Source organism: Dipodomys spectabilis, unplaced genomic scaffold, assembly GCF_019054845.1.
Source record: "Dipodomys spectabilis isolate Male_0828 unplaced genomic scaffold, ASM1905484v1 ptg000422l, whole genome shotgun sequence".
Lineage (NCBI taxonomy): Eukaryota > Metazoa > Chordata > Mammalia > Rodentia > Heteromyidae > Dipodomys > Dipodomys spectabilis.
In genome coordinates, this window is record NW_024871099.1 from 7,995,054 (window position 1) to 8,009,429 (window position 14,376).

Consider the following 14,376-nt stretch of genomic DNA (forward strand, 5'->3'; position numbering starts at 1 on the left):
ACTAATCACTTGACTGGCTGGGTGCCATAAAGAATGGAGGACCATGTTCTCTGCCACACTGTTCACAATAGCCAAGTTGTGGGCATAGCCCAGATGCCCTACATCAGAGAAGTAGATCCAAAAACTGGGGTGCCTATCTATACACAATGGAATTTCACACGGCCATTAGAAAGCATAATAAGATGTCATTTGCAGGGAAATGGGTGGACCTAGACCAAATCATGTTAAGGGAGATATAAGCCAAGCACAGAGAGACAAATGACACACGTTCTCTCTCACCTGCAGAAGCTAGATCTAAAGTACCCTGGGGACATGATAAATTATACAAGACTCTAGGCATCCACACACACAGACATCAAAGGAGAATAGTCTTTGGGGGAGGAATGCAAAAAGGCCTCTGATCATATAAAATACTATTTATCTAAATTAACTGCAGGACATGGAAGAAAAAAAAAAGTAAGGAACGTGAAGCACTCACTCGCAGGACAGGACTGGCAGCATCCACGCTGATAGCTCCACAGATTTTGGACCAAGTTTTGCCAATGGAATTATTTGTATTTCGACACCTTAGTTTTCTTCCTAACTGTCATAGCCACTGGTCTTAGTGTGTGTGTGTGTGTGTGTGTGTGTGTGTTCTGGTTTATCCTCTGGGGTCGGGGGCTTGCCCTACCTATGAACCCCGAGCTGGAGGAGGTGGCCTGGCAGGAGCCTCAGGGCTGTGAAGGGAGGAGGCAGCCTCCACCCATCCAGGATGTGGCAGGGCTGATGGAGGCCAGCACGTCTGCCCCGTTGTGGCAGGAAGTTGCCAATAGAGGGCGCACATGCTCTTTTGCCTGTGTGGAGCCATGGGGAAGGGGGATGGAAACCAGCCCTGAGTCTGTGTCCCTAAGGACTTTGTCACTTCACGTCACAGCCGCCGTGTACACGGCCCAGGGCCGCTGCGGGCCCTTCCAGGCTGGACCTGAGCAGTGGGAGTCGGGTTCTTCAAGCAATGCCTTCAGCCGGAAGACCCAGGAGGCCCTGTGAGAGGACAGCGCCCCCTTCCCCCCCCCCCCCACATCAGATGATGGAAACCCACTAAGCAGGGAGCTGGTGTGGGAGATGACCATAGCCAACAACAGCTACAACCCCTCGAGGCTTTAAGCATCCATTGATTCAATGAGTTTGAATATAGCCAGATGCCCAGAGCTCACGCCTGTCATCCTAGCTACTCAGGAGGCTGAGATCTGAGGATCAAGGTTCAAAGCCAGCCCAGGGAAGAAAAGTCTTGTGGAGACTCATCTGTCCAATTAATTCTCAAAAATCCAGAAGTGGAGGTTGTCTCTCAAGTGGTAAAGCACTATAGCCTTGAGCTCAGGGACAGCATCCCAGGGTCCGAGTTCAAACCCCAGCACTGGTACAAAACAAAAAGTTCAGCTAGGGCTGGGAAGGTGGCTCAGTGGTAGAGCACTTGCCTTGCATGCATGAGACCCTGGGTTTGATTCCTCAGCACCACCTAAACAAAAAGAAAAAAGCCGGAAGTGGCGCTGTGGCTCAAGTGATAGAGCGCTAGCCTTGAGCTGAAGAGCTGAGGGACAGCGCCCAGGCCCAGAGTTCAGGCCCCACGACCAGACCCAAAAAAGAAAAGAAGTTCAGCTATCAGGCCGTACCACCTCAGTTCATGAACCACTCACCCATGCTTTGTAAAGAAAGAGAATGGCGACCACTATTTTCATAAGGAGGCAAAACTGGAGGCTGGGTTTAATTCACTGGGGGAGCTAAGGGTCACTGGGGGTCACCACCAGCACGAGGGGGTCACTCTGGCTGGCGGAGGCGGGGTTGGAGACCTCACACCGATACTCTCCAGCGTCCTCCCTCCGGACGGGGTCAAGCCTGAGCGTGCTGTTGTCCTGAGCCAGCTTCATCCTCTCCGTCAGCTGCACGCTCTGATTGTTGAAAATCCACCGGATGGAGGTTCCCGGGTCACCAGGGTAGCAGGTGAGGACCACAGATCCCTGATCTGTGACTGTAGTGTTGCTGGCCTGGATGGAGGGCCGTGCCACCGGCTCTGTGGAGGAAAATTAAGGGGGAAAAAAAGAAAAGAAAAGAAAGGGACTGGCTGAATGAGGTGGCCCAGAGATGGCACTGGCTGCCCACGGCTGCGTTTGGGTAGTGGTCCTGTGAGGGAAAGACCACCCTTCCCTCTGACTCCAGATCACCCCAGTGTGACCCTCACCAGACCCTCCACGTCTCCGCAGCTTTCTCAATTGGAATTACTCTCTTCTAAACTTCTATGTGAGGGTCTGGGAAGGTGGCTCAGTGGTAGAGCGATTGCCTTGCATGCTCAAGGCCCTGGGTTCGATTCCTCAGCACCACATAAGCAAAAAGAAAAAAGCCAGAAGTGGCGCTGTGGCTCAAGTGGTAGAGCGCTAGCCTTGAGCTGAAGAGCTGAGGGACAGCGCCCAGGCCCAGAGTTCAGGCCCCATGACCGGACCCAAAAAAAAAAAAAAAAGACATCAGCTTGTTCCTTCCATACACTTCCGTGTGTAGTAAGGAGAGCCAGCTTGGCATTGCCGTGTGTCTCTAGGGCAGGGAATATTTCCATAAACTAAAAACAAAAAAGGACATTCATTCTTTATTATTTATGATGGAACAAAAGTAGCTCAGACTCTCTGATGACCTTAGTAGCTGGAAGGGTTCCAGTCTGAAGACTTCTCAGCCTAACAGGACTTGGATTCCTGGCCTGTGGATTCATTGTGACTTGGGAAGGAAACTCTTACAAGGAAATAGTCACAGTTTTCAATTTAAAAAGAGAGAGAAAAAAAGAGACACTCTTAGAAATACAGGGAAAATACCTCGACACAAAAAAGGTCACAAGAAGAAAAGTTCATGGGTAACTTAATTCTCCGTTGTGAAACACAAAGGCTTTTAGTCTACCACCAGGAACAAGACCGGAATACTGCATGTGTCACTTTCATTCAGAATAATACTAGTCCTAGTTAGAACAATTGGACCAAAAAGAAAAAAAACAGCGTAAAGTGCTAAAGAAGAAGCATTTCTATACATTTACCGACGAACAGTCTCGAAAGGAAGAAAATGATTCCATTTATAATAGCATCAAAAAGAATAACACCTTTTTTTTTCTTTTTTGATTGGTCATGAGGCTTAAACTCAGGGTCTAGGCACTGTCCCTGAATGTCTTTTGCTCAAGGTTGGCACTCAACCACTTGAGCCACAGCGCCTCTCCAGGCTTTTTTGAGTAGTCTATAGGAGATGAGAGTCTCTCAGACCTTCCTGCCTGGGCTGGCTCTTCGAACCACAATCCTCAGATCTCAGCTTCCTGAGTAGCTAGGATCATAGGCATGAGCCACCAGCACCTGGCTAAAAATAACATCTTGCGGAATAGATTTAACCCAGGAGGAAAATCCTCAACAACCGAAAAACTACGAGGCATTCATGGAAGACGTGAAAGCTGCTGAGCTCCAGCACAGAAAGAAAGAAAGAAAGAGAGAAAGAAAGAAAGAAGAGAAATAGACATTCCATGTGCCTAAGTTGACTCATTTGCTAGGAGACCATTACTAACCAAAACAATCTACACCATCAACACTTTCTGCTTCAAAACCCCAGATAGAGAAAAAAAAGACACCCTAAAATCCACATGGAATGCCAATGGCTCCCACAAGCCGAAATAATATTGAAAGAGAAGAGCACAGCTGGAGGTGTCCGATGGTTCTGTGGAACCCTGGAACTCCTATAACCCAGAGGCCACGGAAGGGCCACTCACGGAATACATGGAGCTGTCCCGATGCTCCCTGAGTCCGAAGGTCTCTAGTTAGGGTTCGTAGAGTATAGTAGCCTGCGTCCCTCCAGTTGACACTCTGGAGAAGCAGAGATCCATTGCGGTATATTTTCTCCCGACCACTGTAGTCAGGCCCTCGGACGATGGTATGATGGTCTATGACAAATATTACAATTTGATGGTTGTCCAGGCTCCTTTGCCCTTTGTACCAGGTATAGCTTTTAATATTCTTGGGCACATTGTGGACACGTAGAAGGACGTTTGTCCCCTGGACAGCATTGGAGGGCACCAGCTCAATGCTGAGTTGGGCTGTAACCGGCAGGCTCCAGAAGAATAAAATGGAAGCTAGGAGGATGGAGAGAGAGAAAGAGACAGAGAGAGACAGAGAGAGAGAGAGAGAGAGAGAGAGAGAGAGAGAGAGAGAGATCCATAGATTACTGGGTGGGAAGATGGAATCCAGAGTCCTAGGAGGTGCCTTCATCCCTATCATGACAGACAGACAGACAGACAAGACACTTATGCCTCTATGTGTGTCTCCTCTGGGCTCAGTCAACAGCACAACCTCCATTCTTTCCCTGCCCTGAACTTGTCCCTCCTGTCTGTGTGCCATACTCTTCCCAGGAGGCTTTACGGCTCACCCCTCACGGCCCTCACCCCTGCTCACAATCAGGGTGTCCTGGGGAGACTCTGTGGTCTCAGTAGTGGCCCCCCAGGCCTGGGACAGGCTCAGACACCTGTGGATGCATGAACTTGTGTTCCCGGGTTCTACGGGCTTTATTTGGCAATTTCTGAGGTTGGTGATTAAGAATATGTTTCATGATCTGGTTGGTTTTATTTTGGGGTTTTTTTGGGGGGGGGATTCATCAGGACAAAGGTGTTGTATCAGTTTTTAAAACACAGCAGCTTATGATACAGATTTGGAATGAGAACAGCTGAGTGCTTCCTCCCTGATTAGTTTTTCCTTCTGTGAATTTCAGTTCGCCGAGAGCTTCCCGCGGCAGAGCCTCTGTCACTGTCTGGTGGCCTCACCTCTTCCACTCGAAACAGAATCCCTCCGTCCCATGTCAGTGACACTCTGCACTCCTCTCCCCCTCTGCCTCATTCCAGAGACCCGCACCCCTACCTGCGAGCAGGTGCCCCCGCCAGGGCCCAGGGCCTCCGTGGAGAAAGGCTGCAAGAAGTTCCATGCTAGCTGCCGCCTTGTCTGTCCTTCCTCTGTGGAGATGAGCTCAGTTCTAGCACAGATCCCACGCGGGGCTGCCCAGGGGTCAGCTCTGCTGTCCTCTGTTCCTCTGAGCCTCTCCTCTCAGGGAAGGAGTCCTTCCCTCGGTCATGTGGTCTAGGGGCAGGGTCTGTGTCCAGGACACCGCTCTATCCCCTCATCTTTCAGTCCTGCCTTTTTCCTCTTCCTCCTCCTCCTCCTACTTTTTCTCCTCCTCCTCTTCCTCCTCCTCCTCTACCTCCTTCCTTTCCTCCTCCTCCTCCTCCTCTTTCTTTTTGTGTTGGTCCTGGGGCTTGAACTTAGGGCCTGGGCACTTGTCCCTGAGCTTTTTAGTTCAAGGCTGGTTCTACCACTTGAACCACAGCTCAACTTCCAGCATTCTTGGTGATTCATTGGAGATAGAGTCTCACCGACCTTCCTGCCCAGACTAGCTTCATACCTGGACCCTCAGATCTCAGGCTCCTGAGGAGCTAGGATGACAGATGTGAGCCATCAGTATCCAGCTCCTTCTTCTTTGTGCTAGTTTTTAATCCCCAGACTCCACAGTGCAAAGCAAGGTAAAGACTGGAGTGAATTATGTCCAAGAAAAGCATTAGGGATGGGGGGTGGGGGGAAGCGGGCCTGTGCCATCAGAGCGCTCCCTTGGGAAGGGTCCCTATGACTGAGACCTGAAGCCATTCCCCTGGGAAGGACAGACCGAGGGGACAGGGGACAGGTGCTGTATGGAGTGATGGCTCAGGGCGGAGCTGGCAGGCGTAGGAAGGAGTCTGGAGAAACAGTGACATGTGGGGTGAAGCTTTGCTGGACTGGCCCCCACCGCTGTGGAGGCACCAGGTGGGGTGAGGTTGTTGTGTGCTGTGCCCCCTGGTGGCCAGTGGGGGAAGTGCAGGTGGCAGATTCAGAAGAAAGGTTGCCCGCACCATGGTCCCTCAGCTTTATCATAGAACTTACATATAATCCTAACGACAGGTCACATGCCATCTGGAATTGTCAGTATCTCACAACTAAGATCTACTCTGATCTGCCATCAGATCAAGCTCAGGTGTATGGTCTGGGCCAGGCCAAGCTGCGTCTACAGTACTGAGGATCCAGCACCCTGGCCCAAGGCCTCAGGCTGGGCTGGAAGTGTGTGTGTGAGAAGAGGGGGCAGTTTGAGACACCCGTCTGTTATGAACCCTATAGGTTGGGTGCACAAGGCTCCATTCCCTTCCAAACTTCCAGGGGCCTCGGAGCCCGCTGAACCCCCCACCCCCAAGGCCACCCTGGCGGTGCAGCCATCTTCCCCGTGGGAAGACGCAGTGGACAGGCCATGACCCCAATGTCCCTCCACGTGTGGAGGACACGCAGGGCAGAAGGCACAAGAGACGCCGATCCTCCCTGTAAGAATTTCCTCCCCGCGAGTTTCTTGGGCAGGGGAGGGATGGGCAGCCCTTCTAGCTGTGATAATTATCTCCTCTGCCTCCTGGCCTCCCCAGCCTGGCGACTGGAAAGGCTGAGGCGCTGTCCATGGTGCTGACCACCATGGGCTGGAAAACGACTCCCAGCTCTTTTATTCCCAACAGTCCAGAATTATTGCTAGGGGGAAGTGGGGAGGTACTGGAGTGCTGCGTGGACCCCGTGTCCCTCCGAGGAGCTGGGGGGGGGGTGCGCTATGGACGCCATTGTAGGAAATGACACTGAGTCATGACAGATAAGACCAAGCGCTCACGTGGAGTTGTCCTTGAAAGAGGTGGTGGGAGAGCAAGGTCATTCCAAGGAAATGCCTCGCTTCATCCCAGAGTCGGTGAACATCTATGAGGAAAAGGACCTAAGGACCAGGAAGTTGAACAATCTTCAGGTGTGTCTTGGTGGATATGTTTAAAAAAAAAAAAATAGCTGGCCAAGATCCTTTTGCTTTATGTAGAGAGGAACTATGGGTATGGTTAGGAGAAACTTCTGTAATCACCTTATGGAGTGATGACAGGGTTGGGGTCGGGGGCAGCACCAGTCAGCCCTGGGCCTTCCATAGCTAGGAAAAGAAATTCCATGAAAGCCAGGCGCCAGTGGTTCACGCCTGTCATCCTAGCTACTCAGGAGACTGGGATCTGAGGATCCCAGTTCAAAGCCAGCCCAGACAGGAAAGTCCATGTGACTCTTTATCTCCAGTGAACCACCAGAGAACTGGAAGTGGCGCTGTAGTTCAATGTGGTAGAGTGCTACCCCTGAGCAAAAACAGCTCGGGGACAGTACCCAGGTCCCCAGTTCACGTCCCAAGACCCACGAGAGAGAGAGAGAAAAGAAAATTCCATGAAAGGTGTAATAATTAACAGAAGGGCCACGTGGGCGATATTTCACAGCCAGCTAGGTGTCTCTCCTGCTGGAAAAGACAGGGTTGGTGACCTCACTGGTGACCCAGTGTCTTCCCTTCGGACCCGCGCTGTGCCAAGCCTGCTCTGGTTCTAGCACCACATCTTCCTCCATGGCTCAGCATCATCCAGGCTCCCATCACTGGAGATCCAATAGGTGGAGACTCTAGCATCATGTGACAGGTGGGTGGGGGCTACCGAATCCTGTGCTGAGTCTGTGGTGGTGGTGGCTGGGACTGAGAGTAGTTCGGTGGACAGAATAGGAGTCTGTCTGAGAGTGGGCCCAGAGTCTACCTCCTGATCTTTCACTAAGATCTTAGTCAACTCCTGGAGCCCACAGTAAGCTGTGTGAGTTCACCCAAGAATGAACCTCTACAGAGACCATGCTCGTCTTTTTGTTTGATTCTTTATTTATTTTTGTTGGTCATGGGGGCCTGAACTCTGGGCATGGACACTGTCCCTCAGCTCTTCAGCTCAACGCAAGTGCTCTACCACTTGAGCCACAGCACCACTTCTGGTTTTCTGGTGGTTCATTGGAGATAAAAGTCTCCCAGAGTTTCCTGCCCAGGCTGGCTTTGAACCGTGATCCTCAGATCTCAGCCTCCTGAGTAGCTAGGATGACAGGGCAGGTGCCACCAGCGCCCAGCTAGTTTGTGTGACTTTATGAAACATCAAACCCTCTTCCTTGTAACCACTCTCCTGTGTGCATCTAGGAAAGATGGCTCGACAATCCTGCTACCTCCAAGGCAGAGAATACGGTCATAAACTAGGAGGACATTGCTTTTAGTTAAATCACTCATTAGGAAACACAGGCAGCCTGGACTCCCGCTTCTCACTTTGTAGCTGGAGAGGTTCCGATTTGAAGGATTTCTCAATGTATGAGGTCTTGTACTTCCTGGAATGAACAGGATAATGAAAGGGACTGGGAAGGGAAAGAGTCACCATTTCCACAAAAGACTGGCCTCTGAGGCACAGTGACAGCAAAGGTCACAGGTGACAAGTTTACAGGAAACTTATCTCTCAATGGTGAAACACTAAAGACCAGGAAAGAGGAAAGGCGGCTTGTGTTACCAGTTTTATTCAACATAATACTGGAACTCCTAGTCTGAACAAAGAAAAGAAACAAAAGCCATCCAAAATGGTAAAAGAGGAAAAAAACCTTCTCTGTACATGGACAACATGATAAAATAGACTAAATGCCCCCGAACCCTACAAAACAATGGCTAGAACTAACATTTCAGTAAAATTTCAGGGTACAAAAATCCTACATCGGGGCTGGGAAGGTGGCTCAGTGGTAGAGCGCTTGCCTTGCATGCCTGAGGCCCTGGGTTCCATTCCTCAGCACCACATAAGCAAAAAGAAAAAAGCAGGAAGTGGCGCTGTGGCTCAAGTGGTAGAACGCTAGCCTTGAGCTGAAGAGCTGAGGGACAGCGCCCAGGCCCAGAGTTCCGGCCCCACGACCGGACCCAAAAAAAAAAATTTAAAAAAATCCTACATCAGTATTTGTATTTCAATACATAGACTAGGAGCAATCCCAAAGTATCCTTAAGAAGCCATTCTGGTCTGGCACCAGGGATAACACCTGCAGTCCTAGCTACTCAGGAGGCTGAGATTTGAGGATCATGGTTTGAAGCCAGCCTGGGCAGGAAAGTTCAGGAGACTCTTTTTTTTTTTTTTTTGGTAGGTCATGGGGCTTGAACTCTGGGCCTGGGCACTGTCTCTCAGCTCTTCAGCTCAAGGCTAGTACTCTACTGCTTGAACCACAGCACCACTTCTGATTTTCTAGTGGTCTATTGGGTACGGACTTTCCTGCCCGGGCTGGCTTTGAGACACGATCCTCAGATCTCAGCCTCCTGAGTAGCTAGGATTACAAGTGTGAGCCACTGGCGCCCGGCTTAGGAGACTTTCTCTTTTTTTTGGGGGGGGGGGGTCCGGTCGTGGGGCCTGAACTCTGGGCCTGGGCGCTGTCCCTCAGCTCTTCAGCTCAAGGCTAGCACTCTACCACTTGAGCCACAGCACCACTTCCGGCTTTTTTATTTTTGCTTATGTGGTGCTGAGGAATCGAACCCAGGGCCTCAGGCATGCAAGGCAAGTGCTCTACCACTGAGCCACCTTCCCAGCCCCAGGAGACTCTTATTTCTAATAAACTACCAGAAAGCCGGAAGTGGCGCTGTGGCTCAAGTGGTAGAGCGCTAGCCTTGAGCTGAAGAGCTGAGGGACAGCGCCCAGGCCCAGAGTTCAGGCCCCATGACTGGCCCCCCCCCCCCAAAAAAAAAGAAAAAGAAAAGAAAAGAAAGAGCCATTTTGTTTGTAATAAGATCAAAGCAAAAAAAATAAAATCTTTGGGAGTAAGATTGTTAAATCTAGGAGGAAAGCACTCATAGTCTTTAAAACTCCACCACATTGCTAATAGAAATGAAAGAAGACATAAATACATAGAAAGACATCCTGCAGGGGCTGGGAAGGTGACTCAGTGGTAGCGCGTTTGCCTTGCATGCATGAGGCCCTGGGTTTGATTCCTCAGCACCACATAAGCAAAAAGAAAAAAGCCGGAAGTGGCGCTGTGGCTCAAGTGGTAGAGTGCTAGCCTTGAGCGGAAGAGCTGAGGAACAGTGCCCAGGCCCGGAGTTCAGGCCCCACGACCAGACCCCTCCCCCCCCAAAAAAAAGACATCCTGAATTCATGGATCAGAATGTTTAGTATTAGTTAAGTTGCCAGTGCTGACCAAACCAGTCTTCAAATCCCCAGTGATTTTTTCTTTTGCAGAAACTAAACTCTGTTCAAAAAGTAACGCCGGGGGAGGGGAGACAGGAGAAAAATTGATGATCTTTGTTGGCCTAGGCCCAGTATTTTATATGTGAAATCAAAGATAGAGGTTGGAGGTGTGGCTCAGTTAGTTGAGCCAAAGCATCTGGTACTGAGTTCAAGTCCTGATCTCAGATAAAGAAAGAGAGAAAGAAAGAAAGGAAGGAAGGAAGGAAGGAAAAAAAGAAAGAAAGAAAGGAGGGCTGGGAAGGTGGCTCAGTGGTAGAGTGCTTGCCTTGCATGCATGAGGCCCTGGGTTCGATTCCTCAGCACCACATAAGCAAAAAGAAAAAAGCCGACAGTGGTTCTGTGGCTCAAGTGGTAGAGCGCTAGCCTTGAGCTGAAGAGCTGAGGGACAGCGCCCAGGCCCAGAGTTCAGACCTCATGACTGGACCCAAAAGAAAAAAAGAAAGGAAGGAAGGAAGGAAGGAAAGAAGGAAGGAAGGAAGAAAGAAAGGAGAAAGGAAGGAAGAAAGGTAGCTTAGTAGCAGAGCATGTGGTTTGCATAGACAAGGCCCTAAAGGGAATTTCAGCATGCACACACACACACACACACACACACACACACACACTAATTATAATAATAAATGAAGCTTAAGTTGGATCAAGTTACTGAAAATAAAATCTTCATTCCAATACTCTCTTCTTCTAGACCAGGCCAGAGATGATTATTTTATTTTACTTTTGCAATGGATCAGTTACTCACAGACTTGGAGGCCACACCCTCTTCCCAATTTGCAACAGGTTTGTAAAATCTCGTAACCTGCTTACACTAATACCATAGAGAGAGAGAGAGAAAGAAAACAAACAAAAATTTCCTTCCTGTAAGAGGAAATCAGACTTGACTAACGCTGCTGGCTGGGAAGAGGCGAACATCAGGCGTTGCTGCCAGTGGAGCTGTAAACACCCGCATAGAGGCAACAAACAGCAAGCTGCGTGGGAAATACCTCACCAATGCCAAAAAGGCTTGAGACCATTCCAACCACAATAGATTTAGAGTCGAAATGAGCCATAGGGCTCCCCAAATCTTCCCGTTGGAATTATAAACCATTCTAAATAAATCCTGAGTATATTTAGAAATTACCAAGAGCCAGGCATGCCTGTAATCCTAGTGTTTGCCCGGCTGAGGCAGAGGATTTCAAGTTCAAGGCTTGTGAGACTCTGTTTCAACAAAACTAAATAAAACTAATGAATAGAAGATCATCCATGCTTAAAAACAATCCTACTTTTTCTTTCCTGTCTGAGACCAGGACTTGAACTCCGTACCTGGCCCCTTCATCCATTGGCTGGTGCTCCACCAACTGGGCCATTCCTCCAACCCCTCACAGTCATGGGGCTTGAACTCTGGGCCTGGGCGCTGTCCCTCAGCTCTTCAGCTCAAGGTGAGCTGCAGCCACAGCGCCACTTCCGGTTTTCTGGTGGGTCATTGGAAATAAGAGTCTCACGGACTTTCCTGCCCCGGCTGGCTTTGAACCGTGATCCGCAGATCTCAGCCTCCTGAGTAGCTAGGATTACAGGCGTGAGCCACCAGCGCCCGTCTCTCACTTTTTTTCTTTTTTAATGTAGTATCTTCCAAGTTCCAAGAAAATCTCTGCTTCCCTCTGTAGCCTCTGTTGGGAAAGCAGTTCCGGCCAGTTACTTGGGCTCAGCTTCCCACAAGGCACCAAAGGGACCGACTCCAAGTGAACACTGCGTACCAGTGAGGTGCCAAACCCTGACGCTGGGTGAGCACAGCACCAGCCATGGCCCAGCCATGGCAGAGGAGTGCATGCGAGGTCGGAGGTCAGAAGTCAGAGGGCACGGACGATTGCAGCAGTCATTTAGTACAGTCCTGGTGCTGTGCACTCAGCACCGCTGTTTAGCTCCAAACACTCTCGTCCCCTAAGATGGTGACCTGTAGCCAAAAAGAGGTTGGGAAGGAAGGGAGGGAGGGAGGGAAGAATTGAAAGATTTGGAGCATATTAAGCTCTGCTCTGAACTGGCCAACAGATTTTTATTTTTTTGCCAGTCCTGGGGTTTGAACTCAAGGCCTGGGCACTGTCCCTGAACTTCTTTTGCTCAAGGCTAGCACTCTATCACTTGACCCACAGCGCCACTTCCAGCCTTTTCTGTTTATATGGTAACTAAGAAATCAAACCCAGGGCTTCATGCATGCTAGGCAAGCACTCTACCACTGAGCCACCTTCCCAGCCCCCAAACAGATTTTTATTCATACATACTTTGCCATCCGTGGCAACTGTAAAAATCCCCATTAAAAAAAAAGGACAAGGGGGTAACAATGTTCAAGAGGAAGTGTACTCATTACCTCACTCATGTAACTGTAACCCTCTGTATAGTATCTTTACAATAAAAAAAAAAAGGACAAGAAAATTATGAAACTGGTTCACATCACAGGAAATGGAAGTGTAATACAAACATATTAAAAGCTAGAAGCTCATGGCTCACGTTCTGTTATCCTAGCTACTCAGGAGGCTGTGATTTGAGGATCATGATTCAAAGCCAGCCCAGTGCAGAAAGTCTGAGACTCTTATCTCCAATGAACCACCTGAAAGCCAGAAGTGGTGCTGTGGCTCAAAGTGATGCGTGCTAGCCTTGAATGAAAGAACTCGGGGACAACACCCAGGCTCTGAGTTCAAGCCCCACACTGACCAAAAAACAAAAAAAAAGCCAGCCTGGGCAAGAAAGCCTATGAGACTCCATCTCCAAGAAATAAAGAAAGAGAGAGGGAGGGAGGAAAGAGAGAGAAAGAAAGAAGACAAGCCAGGCATTGATGGCTCACACTAACTATAAGCCTACATTCAGGAAGCTGAGATCTAAGGGTCACCTTTTGAAGCCAGCCCAGGGCAGAAAAGTCTGTAGTCCAGGTGTTATGGCAGCTGGTTAAAGGGTTGTAGCCTGGCAGGAACTGTCTGACACCCACTTGCCAGTTTCTGGGACAGCTGCTTCCCTACCAAGGCCTAGGTCCAAGTCTTCTGAGATGGGCCCTGTTATAGCTCACCTATAGCTGGGATTACAGGCAGGTGTTACCACACCTGGACTCTCAAATAAATAGTTTTTGTTTGCTGCCGAATACTGAGTGTTTAGTCAATGAGATTTGAAGTGAAGCATTCGGTTGACTAGAGCATCCTTGCTGCGCTGAAATGAAGCAGGAAAGGTTGATGGCTTTCCTGCCTGCAGCCACCATTTCCTGATGGCCCAAGCTTTCACTTCTCCTTTCTAAGGCTCTGCTTCTCACAAGAACGGGCTCTGAGGGATGAGCTGCCCAGGTGGAAGGGCCTTGTCCAGTGGGCAGGGCTGAGCTGGACCGAGGCGTTGGTCCTCCATAAAGAAGAATCCTCTTGAAGTGATGTGAGCACCATGTGCACAAGGAAGTAAAGCGTGTGGTAGGGGATGCCATGTTTACACGGTCTCCAGGGTCCCACCCTGCAGAGGACCTCACGCAGCTTCACATTCTACCAGAAAGCTGGGCGCCGGTGGCTCACACCAGTCATCCTAGCTACCCAGGAGGCTGAGATCTGAGGATCGCGGTTCAAAGCCAGACTGGGCAGGAAAGTCTGTGAGACTCTTACCTCCAGTAAACCACCAGAAAACCGGAAGTGAAGCTGTGGCTGAAGATTTGAGGGACAGTGCTTAGCCCCAGAGTTCAAGCCCCATAACCAACAAAAAGAGACAAAAAAAATAGGAAAGACAAAAAAAGAAAAAAAGAAAGCAGCGGGGGGCATTATAGGGATGAAGATCACAGGACTGGCCAATGCGACTTCACAATATCCTGGCAGACAGCAGTGCCATTTCCCCATCTGAGAAGGAGCGGCCAGGATGCTAAGCCAGGAAGAAACAAGGCTCTCACGCCACTCTGAAACCACAGGGGGGTCAGTGCGAACGAGGCCTCGAGGGTCTGGAGCAGCAGGATGAGGATCAGGGAGACCTCATGCCTAGCTGTGGGAGGCAGTGGGAAGCCCTGGACACTGGGCTCTGAGGAGAGAGAGAGGTGCTGGGGTATGGACCCCTGGATCTGAGCAAAAAGAGTGGTCTCCCCCTCTGCTGGCTTCCAAGCAGGAGGGTTGGGGGGGCTGGACTCCTTAGTGGAGGAAGGAGGGGTCACCCTGGGCTTTTCAGGCTCTGTGTAAACTCTGTGGGTAGGGCCAGGGCTCCCTCTTCCTCTCCCCGCTGCCCTGGCCTTGTGGGCAGCCCATGCCCGGCCCACAACCCAGGTGAAGTATAAAAGT

General features: G+C 50.1%; 1 protein-coding gene across 1 annotated transcript; it reads right to left on the minus strand.

The window, feature by feature from the left end:
* Window positions 1-1,757: 1,757 nt before the first annotated feature.
* Window positions 1,758-11,460, minus strand: LOC122097363 (carcinoembryonic antigen-related cell adhesion molecule 21-like). Its single transcript, XM_042667792.1, has 4 exons — window positions 11,417-11,460; window positions 8,182-8,240; window positions 3,764-4,123; window positions 1,758-2,047 (listed from the first exon to the last, which is right to left on the minus strand). Exons 1-4 carry the CDS (start codon window positions 11,458-11,460, stop codon window positions 1,758-1,760), a joined length of 753 nt encoding a protein of 250 aa, XP_042523726.1.
* Between the last annotated feature and the right edge of the window lie 2,916 nt (window positions 11,461-14,376).